The sequence below is a fragment of the Leptinotarsa decemlineata genome, unplaced genomic scaffold (genome assembly GCF_025532065.1).
Source record: "Leptinotarsa decemlineata unplaced genomic scaffold, Ldec_3_MD MMD2_tig00002974_RagTag_RagTag, whole genome shotgun sequence".
NCBI classification, from domain to species: domain Eukaryota; kingdom Metazoa; phylum Arthropoda; class Insecta; order Coleoptera; family Chrysomelidae; genus Leptinotarsa; species Leptinotarsa decemlineata.
The window spans coordinates 13,003,637-13,020,726 of record NW_027412578.1 but is presented as its reverse complement, the minus strand read 5'-3'; the positions used below and the strand labels follow the sequence as shown (position 1 = coordinate 13,020,726).

General features: G+C 35.3%; 1 protein-coding gene across 1 annotated transcript in view; it reads right to left on the bottom strand.

The window, feature by feature from the left end:
* ss (aryl hydrocarbon receptor spineless) overlaps window positions 1-9,702 on the bottom strand; it is a 243,144-nt gene extending 233,442 nt beyond the window's left edge. The window contains exon 1 of the mRNA XM_074177529.1: window positions 9,229-9,702. Coding sequence (XP_074033630.1) covers window positions 9,229-9,284 — 56 coding nt within the window. The 5' untranslated portion in view covers window positions 9,285-9,702. The remainder of the gene's footprint in view (window positions 1-9,228) is intronic.
* Window positions 9,703-17,090: the final 7,388 nt, after the last annotated feature.

The window sequence follows — 17,090 nt, the reverse complement described above, 5'->3', positions numbered from 1 at the left end:
TTCCCAACCACACCAGCAAAATTTCCCAACGAAGGAAGGTTCCGTTGAAGATCAAAAATGATCTTCAACGAAATGGATACTCAAAAGCGATGGTAGAAAAGATTTTGGCTAGAAGACAGCAGGGGCCTCGCAAGGAAGAGAAGCCGTCACAACCAGGGCTTGCACTTCCCTACATCAGAGGATTATCGGAGAGGAAAAGAAGAATTGGTTCCAAGTACAACATCAGAACCTGCTTCAGATCCGGTAACACTATCCGTAGCAGCCTCACGAAAACCAGGCCATCAAACGCGGACTGCGATTCCAAGAATTGCATTTACCGGATACCCTGTGATTGTGGAAAATCCTATATTGGTGAAACTAAGAGGCCATTGAATGTTCGCATTGCCGAGCACAAGAAACACACACAGCGAGGGGAAACCAGTAAATCAGGAATAGCAGACCATGCTTGGACCTATCAAAACAACATCGAGTGGTCCCAAGCTGAGATCTTGCACAAAGAGGAACATTGGTTTAGGAGAAAATCCAAGGAAGCCGCATACATGTTGTCCAACAACGTATTCAGCCAGGCCAGCGTAGAAATACGCAACATATAGAAACCCATCATCAAGCAAAAAATGGCCAACTCCCGCCAAAACGGTCATCTCCCACGGAACCAGTGAAGCGGAAAAAGGAAAGCGGGGATAAGTGAAAGTACTCGAACGACCTGTAAATAGTCATCTCTCGGAGGAATCAGTCCAGTCATCACCCCAAGACGATTGTAGATACTAACAATCGAAACGTCATGAACTAACGTGACTTGGAATCTCTATACTTTTTATTTTTATTTTCTTTTTTCATTCCTTTATTTTTATTCTGTTTTTATTTACTCAATTGTTATATTTTTACATGTAGTTTATTTTACTATTATTTCATTTAATAATAATAATAATAATAATAGGTCTTTATTCCCATAGTGATACAATAAATAAACGGGAAAGGCTGAAGATCAGTTGGTTGCACCAAAAGATGCAACCTCTGTTTTGCAGCTTAGGCCAAAAAAAATAACTATATATACATGTATACACAATACATATACACATATATGTACCCATATACACACATACACATATGTAATGCAAAAAAAAGAAAAAAAATCGGCAGAAAAAATAACAGAGAAAACTATTCAAAACTATTTATAAATTGTTGAGTGAAAGTACTAAATATATAATTGACACAATAGTATATTAGACATAATTATAAACGATTAGAAAAAAGATGGTAGTAATGGTACGAACCACCACTCTTGTTGACAATGGGTGTACATTAGATTTCGTTCAAATATTTCCGTTTCAATGCTCTTTTGAATTTTTTCAAAGACATCAGTTTAAATTCATCAGAGATTGAGTTGTACACTCGTGCGATCTGGTATGAAAAATATTTTTTGAATAATTCTGTACGGTGTATGAGGGGTGTTCGTCTTCCCCTGTAACGAATGTTGATATTGTGGACATCTGAACGGTATGACAATTTCTTGTATAAATATTTGGGAGCTTTCTCAGTGATAATATAATTTTATGATATAGAATAGCAGCATGTAGTGATTGCCGTTTTGCCATATTGAGCCAGTTGGTATCTTTGAGTTTATGAGATATATGTTGGCCACATTTGATGCCGTGTATTAGACGTAGACAATTGTTTTGAACAACCTGAATTCTACGTTTATCTTCATAATCAATGCATGGCCCATAGACTGTGCTTCCAAAATTAAATCTGGATAATTCAAGAGATTCACAGAGTATGGTTTTTACTTTTTTGTTAAGACATTGTCTGTTGGTATAAATTTGTTTGATGTTCATATAGGCAATACTGATGCATTCATTGATGGGGTGTTCCATCGCGAGTGGCGGACAGTGTATATCACTTTGGCCAACCCCATTCAGGTGGTAGGTGCATTTTGAGCATTTCCATCAATCCTGAGAGTTTCATCGTTTTACCTCGAATATTACGGAAGATACGGGGGTGTTTCCATGAGAAGTGAGACACACTGTATTAATTTTCTTACTTAGCTATCCAAAGATTAGCTGAATGCCTATGCTCGTTAGGGTATGCACAAACAAAAATAAATTTGGTACAAATAAAAGGAAACAACACTTAAATAATATTGTGCTTATTGTTTTCTGCTATTATTTTTATTATCTTCACGGCTCGAAATTTCCCAACTTTCCCAAGTCGAAAAAACAGCGAAAAGTTGGGAATTTTGTAAAATTGTCACTTCAAAATTTATGGACTGTTCAAAACTGTTCTCTTACTTGGGAGAAATTAAACTTTTTTGAAGTTTTCAAACAAGTCAGAATTTCTCTAAGTTATGCATGTCGGGAAATCCCAACCTTCTCCTGGTTATTTCCTTTTTCTTATCACCTCTCCCTTTCTTTTCTCTGGTTTTTATTTTTTTAATTTTCATTCATTTTTTCACTATTATTTTTTTCCATTTTCTTCACGGCCCAAAAATTTACCAACTTTTTCCCATGTCAAAAAAGCAAGGGGGGAAGGCTCCCTCCCCATCCCCCCCCCCATGGCGATGGCCCTGGACCTGACCCTTGATACTTTTCGGTTGTTTCAAAAGTTTTCTCCTTATTGATGTCACGTGGGCAAAATTGGAACCGCATATCGATATCTATCATCATTTCTGAGTTACAGCATTTTCTAAAAGTTGCTGTAACTTTTTTCCTGTCAAAAATTTCTTGTGTTCATGAAAACATTTCCAAATCATTTCTTACGTGAATTCAGTGGTGTAAAAAACTTATTTTTTCAAATGAGACATCAATAGTTATTGGTGGAGAACTATTTTTTTTAATGAGATACTCTGGATATTCCTGCATATTTCAATAGAGCTTTAAATTGCCTTCCCAAAAATGTAGCACACTTGACGTTTTGCTAGATAACAGCAGCAGTCTTTTGCGATTTCTCTAAAGCATTTGACTGTGTTAATCGCGAGATTCTGCTCAGGAAACTTTATCTCTATGGTATTGAGGGTATTACTCATAAAGAGTTTGCATCTTATCCCGTAGAAGTCAAAGGATTAAATATACAACAGTATCTGATGTTTCTGACATATCTAACGGAGTACCACAAGGCTCAGTACTCAGACCTACCCTATTTCTACTCTACTCAACGACTTGACTACCATCGATATAGAGGGCAAATTTACTTTATTCGCCGACGACACTGCAATATTATGGCACGAAACCAACACAAATGATCTATATAATGCCATTTGCTCTGATATTTCCAAACTCTCAGATTGGTATAAGGCAAATTTATTAGCTTTCAATAACTCAAAAACCAAAGTTTCATCCTTTAATTGCATTCTTGTTAATATTCCTCTAGCTTCGAATTCGAATGTGATTGAGAACACGTCATGCAATAAATTTCTTGGGTTATTGATTGATAATAAGTTGAAGTTTGAGGGCCACACTATCACTCAACAAAAAACTTCCATCTGGATGTTATGCTGTGAAAATAACTTCTAGTTAACAGAAAACAATTCGTCGAATATGAATCTTTCAAATTCCTTTCTGGGGGGTGTGTAATCAAACTCGACTAGAGTCGAACTTATTACTATATAATGTTGAGGGTTACTGGTTAACAAAAGAAGCCGGTCCTGCTTTACTACGAAGCCCATCCCCATGTTCCACAAATCATCGTTCAAAAATCAAAAGAATTGAGTGTCGAAGTTCTGCTTCAGCCACCATACTCCCCAGAACTCTTGCCAACCGACGAATATCTTTTGGAGCACTTCGATAACTTCCTCATCGATAGAACCTTCGCCAATCAGGACCAGGCAAATAACGGCCTTCGTCGATTTCATCGAATCCTGAGCACCAAATTTTTATGCTGCCCACTCGTGTTATGTTGGCAATAATGCAAACAAACAACTAACAATTTGTTGACGGAACGGAGAATGGATGACTATCCCGTGGCAGAAGTAAATAATCGTCTTTTAATATTAATAAAATCAATGATTACCTGCTGACCAAGCCAATGATGGAAAACACCATATTTGTCATAATAACATATTAAAAGGTACGTTAATGCAATGAGCATTTTGTTTATCATTTATGTGCTGAGCTTTCAGCCAATGAATCAATGAATGGTACAAAGACCATTAAAAGGATAATTAATTGAAACTACCAGCCATTATAAAATGACACAAGGAAGAAAATTACAGGATTGTGTCTTCTATTAGTTTTCTTTTTTAGTGCTTTGAGGATATGAAAAAATTAAAAATAAAACGAATTTTTTGAGAAATCTGAGAAGTTAATCCCTTATACATTAGGTGTTGAAGTAATTACTTACAAGTATTGTTTGATAATAACATGCGAAGAAAGGTTTTGCCTTTCTACTTCACCATCTGTATACAAAAAATTTAAATGATTTAATCTTTGATGGGAGTTTATTTCAACAGGAATTGCTTTCTTCTTTTCTCTGGATGCTTCTCAATTTTTTTGTATAACGACGGAGTGGTGGAAAGTCAAAACCGCCCTTTCCCAAAAATTAATCTCCAAAAAAAATATAGCCAGTCAGTTCATAATGAAAGTCATATGACATCGAACAATTATCAAATATATATTTTATTCAAAGTATATACCTACCTAGTAGTAATTATTTATGTTCGTGGTATCTTCTTGTTTATGAAGAGAAATAGTTTTTCCCAAATTCAAATCATCTGAGGACGCAAAATAATGACGACTTCACTAGATATGTTACTGATGATGTACGAGATGGACAATCAAATGCTGACTTTGCATAAAGATACAACAAAAATTTAATAAAACAAGTCATTTCTTTCATAAAATTATCAGAATATTTTATTTTTCTACTACTACCAGAGGTGCTCTTTGGAATTGAATATTAAACAAATTATTGACAGAAAATAGGTGAAAACATTTGATAAACTCCTCACAAATATATTACGAATGTTCTTATTTTAGTTCGGTAGTTCTGAAACAATATGCAGCCAAATATTATCTTTATATTTTTATCATTTCAGGAACGATACAGTGTTTTTACCATTATATGTCAACTCAGAATAGATTTGAATATTTGTATGCTCGTTTATAATAGCTGTCGATATTTGGAATTTCTTCCAGAAAGAAGGTTTTAAAACAGTTTTACAAAAATGCAACAAAAGCATCTTCAAGCATGTAGTTTGCAGTTCAATATATAAGAATTCTTTTGGATAAACTCTATCACTATGGTGTGAGGGGTACACCTCTGGATTGGATACGGTCATATCTTTGTGACAGATGGCAGTATGTCTAAATTGAAAAGGAGTCATCTGGGTACTTGAAAAACGACTTGGGTGTCCCACAAGGGTCAGTGCTTGGCCCTTTTCTATTCATAATTTACATCAACGACATTGATAAGCTGTGCCAGCATCCTTCACTATGTACGCAGATGACACCTCACTTATAATTTCCAATACCCGAGAAAGTTCTATAACGGAAAACTTTGGGGAAACTTTATCCGCAATTAATAATTGGTTCTCGGCAAATCGTCTTCCTCTGAATATCGATAAAACGAAATGCCTTAGATTTCATATCCCGCAAAGAACCTGTGAATATATCTCATTTGTTTTTCCTATGATCTCCACTAATGTCACAAGAACGAAATTTCTGATCTTGTTTCCAAACTCCGCACAGTTGCCTTTCAATTTAGGAATATAAAAGAAATTCTGAATCCTGATCAGTTGTTGCAGCTCTATTATGCACAGGTAGAACGTAGACTACGATATGGCTTGACCTTCTGGGCAACATCAACTTCATCGTCTTGTGTTTTTATAGCACAAAAACGTATTATACGTTCAATGTTGAGTTTGAGCTCTCGAACCTCCTGCAGAAATGCATTCAAAGACCTGGAGATATTAACCTTACCCTCACTTTATATTTTAGAATCGTGTATATATATGTATAAGAAAAAAGATACATTCCCCCATATTGATTCTTAACATGGGTATAGCACTAGACACAAAAATAATTTTATAGTGCCTTTAACAAAACTTAGAATAACAGAAAATGCCCCAAACTTCAGGGCTCCAGAAATATTTAGTTCGATCCCGGAAAACATAAGAAATAGTGGCTCAATTTTCATATATATATGTATATATATATATATATATATATATATATATATATATATATATATATATATATATATATATATATATACAGTGTCAACGATAAAGTCCGCTTCAAATGAGAAACTTTTTTATTTATCGTTTTACTGAAATTTGATTATGGCAGTAGATTTTGCTTAAGAAATGATGTCAAATGGCGTCTACAAAATAGGTCACGTGATTTTCTTAACCTGTCAAAATTGACATTTAAAAAAAGAAACATCGAAAAATGACATTATTCTTCAAAATATCCAAAAATATCAAAGGAGAAAAACATTTTCTTTTCTAATTTTATACCAACATACCAAGTTTCAAACCCATAATAAGTATTTTATATTTTCACTATTTTTCCGCATTCCTGCTTTTTCTACTTATCAAAATTTAAGCACACTTGTACTTAATCATTTATTTTAACTAAACTCGTCACCGAATTTCTTTTTTTGTAATATAATAATATTTTAAGAGCCTCTTTGATGTTAAAAACAAATTTTGAAAAATAAAAGTTGTCAAACTTGATGCAAAGTTCATCTAGTTTCAACGGGGCTTTCCAAACTATACAGTACTTGAGTTTTTTAATGTGCAAATAGCCTCACAATATGAATTAGAACAAAACGGAACATTAGGAAACAATATCTTAGAGTGTTTATTGTTTTTTTAACAAAAAATACAGTGAAATTTAATCTTAATTAAAAGGAACTGAAAATAAACATGTACCTATACCTAATAGCAAAAAAACACGAAAAAAAGACTCACGACATTAAATACACTACATTTCTGTGTGTCTTCCATCGCGTTCTATGCAGATAATTGACCTTCTTGATACATCTTTTATTGAGTTGCTGATACTCACAGGGTTTATGTTTAAAATAGAGTTTCTAATAACAGTTTCTAGGTGATTCACGTCACGAAAAGGTCTTTGTTTATAAATGATTTGTTTTAAGTAACCCCACAAGAAAAAATCTAGTGGGGTTAAATCTGGCGACCTAAACATTTCTAATAGTTTCTCTTTGACTTGTCTTGAACTATGAATAGGAGCCCCGTCACATTGATATCACAGACTGTGTCTTATTTCAACCGGCATATTGTCCACTATATCACTGATCTCAGTATTTAGAAATTGCAAATAATCCTGAGAAGTAAAATTGTGTCTAAAAAAGAATGGTCCCATTACCTGATTATTTAAAACACCGCACCACACATTTGTTTTAAATGAATATTGGTCCCGACATTCTATCACAAAATGAGGATTTTCCTGAGCCCACCACCTACAATTCTGGGAACTGACTACGCCGTTCGATGTGAAGGTAGCTTCGTCGGTCCATAGGATTTTGTAAGGAAATTTTCTGTTTAATTCTACTTCTCCTTGGTACCAGAAAGAGAAATCTAGTCGAACATCGAAATCTCTTTCCTTTAAGGTATTTATAAATTTGGGTTTGTAGGGTTTGAATTTATTTTTATGTAAAATTGCTCTCACGCTTTCTCTTTTAACGCCAGTTCTATCTACAATATTGGTAATACTTGATTTTCCCTGTTCGATAACATCCAGGCAGACAGCCAACTGAACCTCATCATTATTGCTTGATGGATTATGACGTTTTTTAAAAGTATTTTCAACTGAACCAGTCAGTTTAAATTTTTTTTAAATCCTACTTACAGTGGATTGCTGTACATGTCTACCAGGATGTCTTGCGTTAAAAATATCAGCCACTTGTCGATGCAATGTGTTTTCACCACAAATTAGCACAATTTCAATTTTTTCTTGTAAAGATAACATATTATTTTAATTTTCATACATTACATTGAACTAACGGGCATTAATTTATTCAGTGACAGTGACGTTTTCTAAAACACATTATGTAGTTTCATATTTTTTCACAGCCTACCCAGTTTTTTTAAATTAGTGTTGTTAGCGGAGTAGGTAAATGTAAATACTATGAGTTTTTTTCTTTTATTGAATGGGCTTCAAGAATCACGAAATGATGTTTCCTAATGTTCCGTTTTGTTCTAATTCATATTGTGAGGCCATTTGCTCATTAAAAAACTCAAGTACTGTATAGTTTTGAAAGCCCCGTTGAAACTAGATGAACTTTGCATCAAGTTTGACAACTTTCATTTTTCAAAATTTGTTTTTAACATCAAAGAGGCTCTTAAAATATTATTATATTACAAAAAAAAAATTCGGTGACGAGTTTAGTTAAAATAAATGATTTAGTACAGGTGTGCTTAAATTTTGATAAGTAGAAAAAGCAGGAGTGCGGAAAAATAGTGAAAATATAAAATACTTATTATGGGTTTGAAACTTGGTGTGTGGATATAAAATTACAAAAGAAAATGTTTTTATCCTTTGATATTTTTGGATATATTGGAGAATAATGTCATTTTTCGATGTTTCTTTTTTTAAATGTCAATTTTGACAGGTTAAGGAAATCACGTGACCTATTTTGTAGACGCCATTTGACATCATTTCTTAAGCAAAATCTACTGCCAAAATCAAATTTCACATAAAACGATAAATAAAAAAGTTTCCCATTTGATGCGGACTTTATCGGTGACACTGTATATATCTGTATTTTATGGTCCTATGTTTATATATATATTGAATGTATATTTACATGTTTGTTTGTTTACATATTTATAAGTATAAGTTGACATGTTCGATACCATGTAGTTGGCCCATGAATGAATAAATTTCTTTCTTTCTGTTATATGTATATAACCGTTTTTATGTTTTTTATGCGGTGTTTGCTATTCGTTTGTTGATGGTATATGCACTTTTTATGAAACCCTTCCTTTGACTTTTTCCATACAGCCTATAGGTACTGTCTCAAGGAAATAAAATCATATCATTATTATTATTTATTGAATTATACAATGGAGGTCTGAACTAACTGAAATTCATTTTAATAGTCAGAATATAGTGTTTTTGAATTATTTTGATTTTGCTAACATTTTTCTGTCGATTCGACATTTGCTCCGCCTATTTTTTCAGGATATTTAATTACGATTTCACTATATTCCAGGCTACTACCCGACGACTTAGGAACATTAAAAGTTCCCCGGAGCCGTGCACTAACCTCTTGCCGTTCCTTCGTCGCCGCTTGGTGGCGTAGACGGTCCCTAGCTGATTCATGGCGGCGGCGGCTGGCGCCGGGACGACCACGGGGGCGGGCGCCAACACTCCCGTGGCTTCACCTCCGAATGCAAGGATAGCGCCACCGATCTGCGTCAAGGCACCCGGTGCACATTGGCCACTTAGGAATTCCGTTTTGCCTTCGTAAGTCGCGCAAACCCGGACCACACTCGCGGATATCACGCGTGACGGTTCGCTCCGGACACGAGACAATCGAGCACTGAGGCGGCGATCGGCGCGCCACTCTGCGTCCCCCTCCAGCGCAGGAGAGGGTCCGCCCCTCGGCGAATGAGTTGCCGTGACGTCACAACATGGCCTCGCTGCCGCGGCGGTGGTGGGGGAGCGGACGCCGATCGCGATAATCCGGATACGCTAAAAAAGTTCGCCTCCAGCGGCGTGCCAAGGTGTTTATATATTTGATCGATATGTCGTTCCTCAGCAATCAAGAACTGGAATAATAATAATGATTTCTTCATTTTCACAAATTAGTTTGCACATAAACAGTGTAATTATACAAATATAATGTGAAAAAAACGTCAATGAAGTCAAGTAAAATAAATAAAAATAAAATACATTTATTTGCCCAAGACATTGACAATAATCAGTGTAGGAGTCGTCCTTTATTACAATAGAAATGTAAAACTAAAAGTATTCACTAAGTGAATACAGACATTTGTCTAACACGAAGTCCTTTAATTTTTTTTTAAATATTTATATTATTACAGTCACTAACATGTATTGAAAGAGCATTAAATACTCTCAAACTTAATCATCTTGGCGCACAAGACGTTAATTTAATTTTTGCACATGGTACGACATTGTTTTTAGTTTGTCTTGTATCAAAATAGTGATATTCACTAACACGGATGAGTTTATTTCTGTTTTTAAAAACATACAGGCACATTTCATAAACTTACAACGACACGACAGTTAAAATTTTATATTTTTTAAAATATTCGCGGCAAGATGCCCTTTTTGGGAGACCAATAATACATCTCAGTACTCTGTTTTGCGATTTTAATATTTCTGGAGTGGGAGTAGAATTTCCCCATACACAAATACCATATCGCAGCCTTGAGTCGACCTAAGCAAAGTATAAATTCATCTTTTGACCTACATGTTATGCAGTTCAACTTAGAGACATTTCCTGAGCAATGGAGTTTCCAATCGAGATGCTTATCAACCTCAATGCCTAAAAATTTAACATTATTTTTTTGTTCTATCTGAGCATTTTCAAAATAAACGTTGATTATCTTTTCTGTTTTTTGTTTGTTATGAAAACATATAATGTTGGTTTTGGTTGGATTGAGAAGTAGTAAGTTTTGAGAAAACCAGTTATTCATCCCTATTACTACCCTATTACATTTGTTTCACATGTCAATCTGATATAATTGCAGATGTGTCATCGGCATATTCTGTAATGAGAGCGTCAGGTATTAATGAACCTATTTCGTTCACATACAGAGAGAATAACACAGGACCCAAAATGGAACCCTGTGGAACTACAATATCAACTGATACTTGATGTGATTCTACTGTTTTCATTCTTTCCCCCTCACAAAAATATTCAGACTGACAAACTGTTTTCGATCAGTCAGAAATGATGAGAGCCATCAGTCCAATGCTGTTCCCCTGATACCATATTCCTCTAATTTCTTCAACAACATATCGTGGTTGACGCTGTCAAATGCCCTGCTGAGATCACAAATCCCACAGAACATTCTCCCGCATCAAGAAACGAGACCAACTTTTCATAACCACTTCGGAATCCATAACCACTTCGGAATCCACGCTGATTTGGAGAAATTTTCATATGCTTTTGAAGACATGAATTGAGACGACTCAGAACAGCATTCAAAAATTTTACCCATGCTAGGGGGAATGGTGAGAGGTCTATAGTTTTTCATAAGTGTTGAATCTTCCTTTTTAAATAACGGAACTACCTTTCCCACCTTAAGACGATGTGGAAAGCAGCCTGACTCAAATGATAAATTTACTAGATGGTTATAGGTTGTAAAATAGAAATCAATACTTTCTTTATAATGAAAGGTGGAATATCATCAAGACCTAATGATTTTTTATTTTTTTATTTATTATTGATAAGCATCAAAAGCTTGTTTTCGGTGAAAGTCGATAAAAACAAAGTATCCCTATTGTTAATTATTTGGCTATTCAGCCCTACAAGTTGTAGGTAATAGAGAAGAAACAATACAAAAAAATGTGTATACATATAAAATACTAGTTGTTTCCCGCGGCTTCGCCAGCGTAGAATTTTGTAGCTGTAGTACTAATTAGTACTATGTTGCTATATCTGCTATCACTGCTGTTCCAATTTTTTGACAGAATCAGAATCAACGAACTTAGGCGTACGCAGCGTTATAGAACAGTGCTTTCAAAAATTGTTCTACAGCGCCATCTAGTGGCGAGTTACAGAAAAATTGATAGCCTAAAAAACATGTCAAGTTTCATCACGATCGGTTGAGCGATGTAGAAGTTTATCACTTACCAACCAACAAACATCCATTTTTATATATTAGATATAGGAATTATAGAGCAGTTTGCAATCAGCCAAAGATAGCTAAGATGTTTGATTCCATGCTCACAAAGAAACTTTCCTGGGACTGTAAGTCTTTACTCAGTTCCCAACAACACGGTTTTTCAGAAGGTAAATCTACTTGTACCAACCTTGCTCTTTACACAAACTACTTAACTGAAAATTTCGAGGGTAGGCTACAAGTTGACTCAGTAATCAATCAAGTCAGCAAGTAATCAATATCTTCTTATATTTGTTTGAAGGTGATTGACAATGTTTCATGATGAATTTCACAAGTTCGGACTTCCATTGTCTACTATATAAAATGATTTGAAATCCCTGAAACAACTAAAAAAGAATTGAAAATGAATAGCTGAAAATAACAATTATATTAACCAAAATAAACCTGAAATGAAATAATAGTGAAATAAAATACAAGTAAAAATAGAACAATTGAATAAATAAAAATAAAGAAATGAAAAAAGAAAATAAAAATAAAAAGTGGAGATATTCCAAGTCACGTTAGTTCACGACGTTTCGATTGTTAGTATCTCCAATCGTCTTCGGGTGATGACTGGACTGATTCCTCCGAGAGATGACTATTTATAGGTCGTTCGAGTACTTTCACTTATCCCCGCTTTCCATTTTCCGTTTCACTGGTTACCTGGGAGATGACCGTTTTGGCGGGAGTGATGGGTTTCCATATGTTGCGTATTTCTACGCTGGCTTGGCTGAATACGTTGTTGGACAACATGTATGCGGCTTCCTTGAATTTTCTCCTAAACCAATGTTCCTCTCTGTGCAAGATCTGAGCTTGGGACCACTCGATATTGTGTTGATGGGTCCAAACATGGTCTGCTATTCCTGATTTGCTGGTTTCCCCTCGCTGGTTTTTTGTGCTCAGCAGTGCGAACATTCAATGGCCTCTTAGTTTCACCAATACTTTCACTTTCTGCACTCACAGGGTATCCGGTAAATGCAATTCTTGGAATCGCAGTCCGCGTTTAGTGGCCTGGTTTTCGTGAGGCTGCTACGGATAGTGTTACCGGATCTGAAGCAGGTTCTGATGTTGTACTTGGAACCAATTCTTCTTATCCTCTCCGATAATCCTCTGATGTAGGGAAGTGCAAGCACTGGTTGTGACGGCTTCTCTTCCTTGCGAGGCTCCTGCTGTCTTCTAGGCAAAGTCTTTTCTACCATCGCTTTGGAGTAGCCATTCCGTTGAAGATCATTTTTGATGATGTCTCGAGACCTTCCTTCGTATTACAGAGCCCAAAATAGAGTCTTGATGATTCCTCTTTTAGCCGATTGATGGTGGTTGGATTCATGGTTCAGATACTGTCCTGTATGAGTGGGTCTAAGAACGGCAATTCGTTGTGGATTTCCTTCTCCATTGTGAAATTGATGGAAGGTCTCACGCTGTTGATGTGTTTCAGGAAGGCGTCTAGTTCAGTATTCCCATGGTTCCATATTATGAAGGTGTCGTCAACATATCTCAACCAGATTCGAAGACGGGAACCTGAAAGAGAGAACAAATCTACCTATAGAAGTAATCATGGAATTACTAGAATGCTGTGTACGAAACTGTTATTTCCAACCGAAGGACGAATTCTTTACACAAGATGAGGGACTGCCAATGGGATCGCCAGTCATAGCCAACATATATATGCAGTGGTTTGAAACTCTGGCCATTGAAGAAGCACACAAGAAACCTCGAGTTGTATTGTGTGTATATGTGTTTGAAATCAATTGAATAGAACTGGCCGATACTTAATGAAAATCCATATTGAAATTTATTAATACAATTTATTGTATGATTTTCACTTTGTAGACAAAACAAATGTCGCGGTTTTTGTAAAACCCTTTATAGTGAAAATCATACAATAAACTGTAATAATGATGTTTGAAAATAGGTCAAATTTTACATTAAAAGAGTATGTGGCTCTGAATCCTGACAGCGATCCTTTTTGGCTGCCGGGACTACGCCCCAGTGTTCCGTCTCACTTCACCAATCCTTTTCCTAACATCTGATAACAAAATAATGGTGTGCATTCAAAATGCGGGGATGTATTTCAATTATAACTTTATAATTTGGGGTTTTATCTCTCGCGATAAGATCTGCCAGACTAATTCATTAATTCAGTCGGTGTCTCCTCGTTACGTCGATCTTATTTCACTGCAATAACGAATTACTTTAATAAAGGTGAGATCGAAGATCCGTCCTTTGCTCGTACCTACTTTATTGAAGCTATAAATTGATGTGGCCCGTTTGGTCTATGGCGAAAGGAAAATATATTTTTATTGGAGTCGACAGACGGGGTGAAATGAAATAGAGCATCAGGCAGTGGCGCACAATGGGGGGTTATCCCCGTGTTGTTTCTCATTCTCTTTATTTTCCATCTGACAATAATTACAAAATTGCATTTCATTAGTTGGGACTTCCATTGTCTAATATGATATAAATTGATTTGAAATACCTGAAAGAATCTGTAAAAAATTGAAAAGATTAGCTGAAAAATAACAGCAAAACACTGAAATCACAATAAAATGAAATACAAGCAATAGTTAAAAATTGAACTATTAACAAGAATAAAAATTAAAAATTATTAATGAGAAATGAAAATTGAAAGATTCCCAGCCAAGTCACTTCGCGACGTTTCGATTGTTAGTATCCACAATCATCTTCGGGTGATGACTGGACTCATTCCTCTGAGATCTGATCATTTATAGCGTCTGAAAAATTCTCTATCGATCAGTATGAAAATCTAAAGTGAGATCTATCGAAACTAACATTTATTTTTTTCACTAACTGTTTATTGACTAATAATTTTGATAGATCTAGGAACAGACCTATTAAATGGACATGTGCTTGACCACATTGTTGTCGTACTAACCCTACCTGAAATACTCTACTAACTACCGAAATCATTGAGAGAAAACAAGTAAAGCAAAAAAGAATTGTTATTTTTTTTTGAACAAATGTTGTGAGTTTTTCAGTTTATTGACTTCTGAGCCTTTCAGAAGATTGATCCAAATCTTTCTTCCAGAAATATAGTACATCATATTCAAGATTAATCTCGTGCCCTCTGCCAAAATATACTTTGGTCTCAACGTTCAAGTATAGTCTATACATTCCCAATTGGAACGGCAATAAAAATAAGAGTACAGCCATAAACATTTCTTGCCTGTGACCCCTAGTCGTCCAGATAGTTAGTAAACGTGCTATCGAATGTAGTTGAGGAATAAAGGCTCGACTAGCTGGACTGGCTGAATACTAATTTTTTGTCCGTTTCACAATATTTCTTTCTCAATGCCGGCTGTTCGTGGGGTTAGGTGAGGTAGTGAGTGGTTTTGCAAACCGATTTTTGAAAACTTTTCCTAGAGATCAATTACCCTAACACCAAACTGATATTTTTTGCACTCGATGATCGTTTCGCTAACAAGGTTAGCATCTTCAGGAGAAGCAAATTGATACTGAATCTAAAGACAAGGGTTAGCTATTTATATACCTGAAGTTTTTTGGTTCGATGTGGACTTTGTTAAATGATGATTATTCTTATTGATTTTTCGGTAATTAACTAGTGAAACCACTATCTGCTAATAAATTTGTCAACAATAGATTGAAAAGTGGACAAATTAATTCTGGAGACCTTTTAAAACAAATGATAACATTACGTGTGAGGAATCTGTGTCAATCGACAGGGATCCGGAATTTGAAAATAAGAACTTAGATGTTGAAGTTTAGCGAGTAATTTTAAATATTCACGAATGCTTGAAGAAGGAAAACTGTCACACTTCACAGAATGTTATTGTGAATAGAATATGCGAGTTAACGAAACTATCTCGTTCGACAGTTCTTCGAGTCATTAGAATAGGGGATCTCATTGACCATGCAATGAAACGAAAACAAAGGAATCAAAAATTCGCAAACGTTGATGGTGCTACAAAAGATGTGATTCGGCGAACAATTTATAGTATATACCAAAAAAATGAAGTTCCAACCTTGGAAATGATTTGGTATAAATTACTCGACTATCCCGATTACAAATACAAATCTTTAGAAACTCTATGATGTGTCTTAATGTTTTGTGGTTTCAAATATAAAAAATTGAACAATCGGGTGGTCATAATGGAATCGACACGCATTGTTCAACTCCGACAAGAGTATTTGAGGCGAATGAAAAGCTACCGAGAATACAGCAGACATGTATAATCTACCTCGACGAAACTTGGTTTGACACCCATGATGTTGTCAAATATGGCTGGGTAGACGAAACCAAGTATTGTGCTTTGAACAACCCTTCTTGACGGGTAAAACGTGTTATAATTTTGTATGCCGGGAATGAAAGTGGTTTATTCGAAACCTGGTTCAGTGAGCAGCTCCTCCCAAATATTTCTCCAAACTCGGTTATTGTTATGGATAACGCTTCGTATCATACTATTAAGTTCAATCCAATTGAAATGGTTTGGGCCACAATGAAAGAAAGCTTGCGGAAATGTAATCAGTCATCGACTTTGAATGCGGTGGGCGAGTGGTGAATAAAGTAGGTAATAGTGATGTGTGGAAGAACTGTGTGGCCCACGTTATAAAATAAGAGAACAAATATTATGTGCAAAGTTCCATAAATCCAATCGTTATTCAACCTGATGATGAGTCCACCCCATCCGAATATAACGAAGAAGAATTTTAATTTTTCCAGCAATTTTGTTGGCCTCTATTATTTTGTAAATATATGTTTGACGATAATTTGGTGTGATTATTTGTGTTTTCATTGTATTTTAGAGTTTTTGACTCGGAAATCAACTACCTTAAATTTTGAAGTTTTTCACAATTACCCTTGGTGGAAAAATTCAGTTGAGATAACTTTTCCATGGGGTGATCAATTGCTATGATTGTAAGAATAAGTAACTGAAAAACTACCACTGAAAAATAATATGCCGACGCCTATGTCGAGGCGGGAATTCCTTCTCTGTGCTGTTCCAATTGGTATTGGAAACACTATAACTACTCATATGCTCTTTTATTCTGTGGTAAAAGGTTATTTTCGTTTCGCCAATATGAAGTTGTGTTCAAGAAACGCAAGTCAACTTATACTCTTCATCTATCTAAGACATATTTTTTTTTTAAATTAGCGATATCTTAGGTAGGTTGAGAAAGGAGGTCAATCTCCTATGGCTGTTTGAAATTGGAAACATCTGATTCATATTTTGTTTGGGTAGTTTTTCAGAAAGAAATGGGGTCCCTGATATTAATTTGTTTATTTAAACTTTGG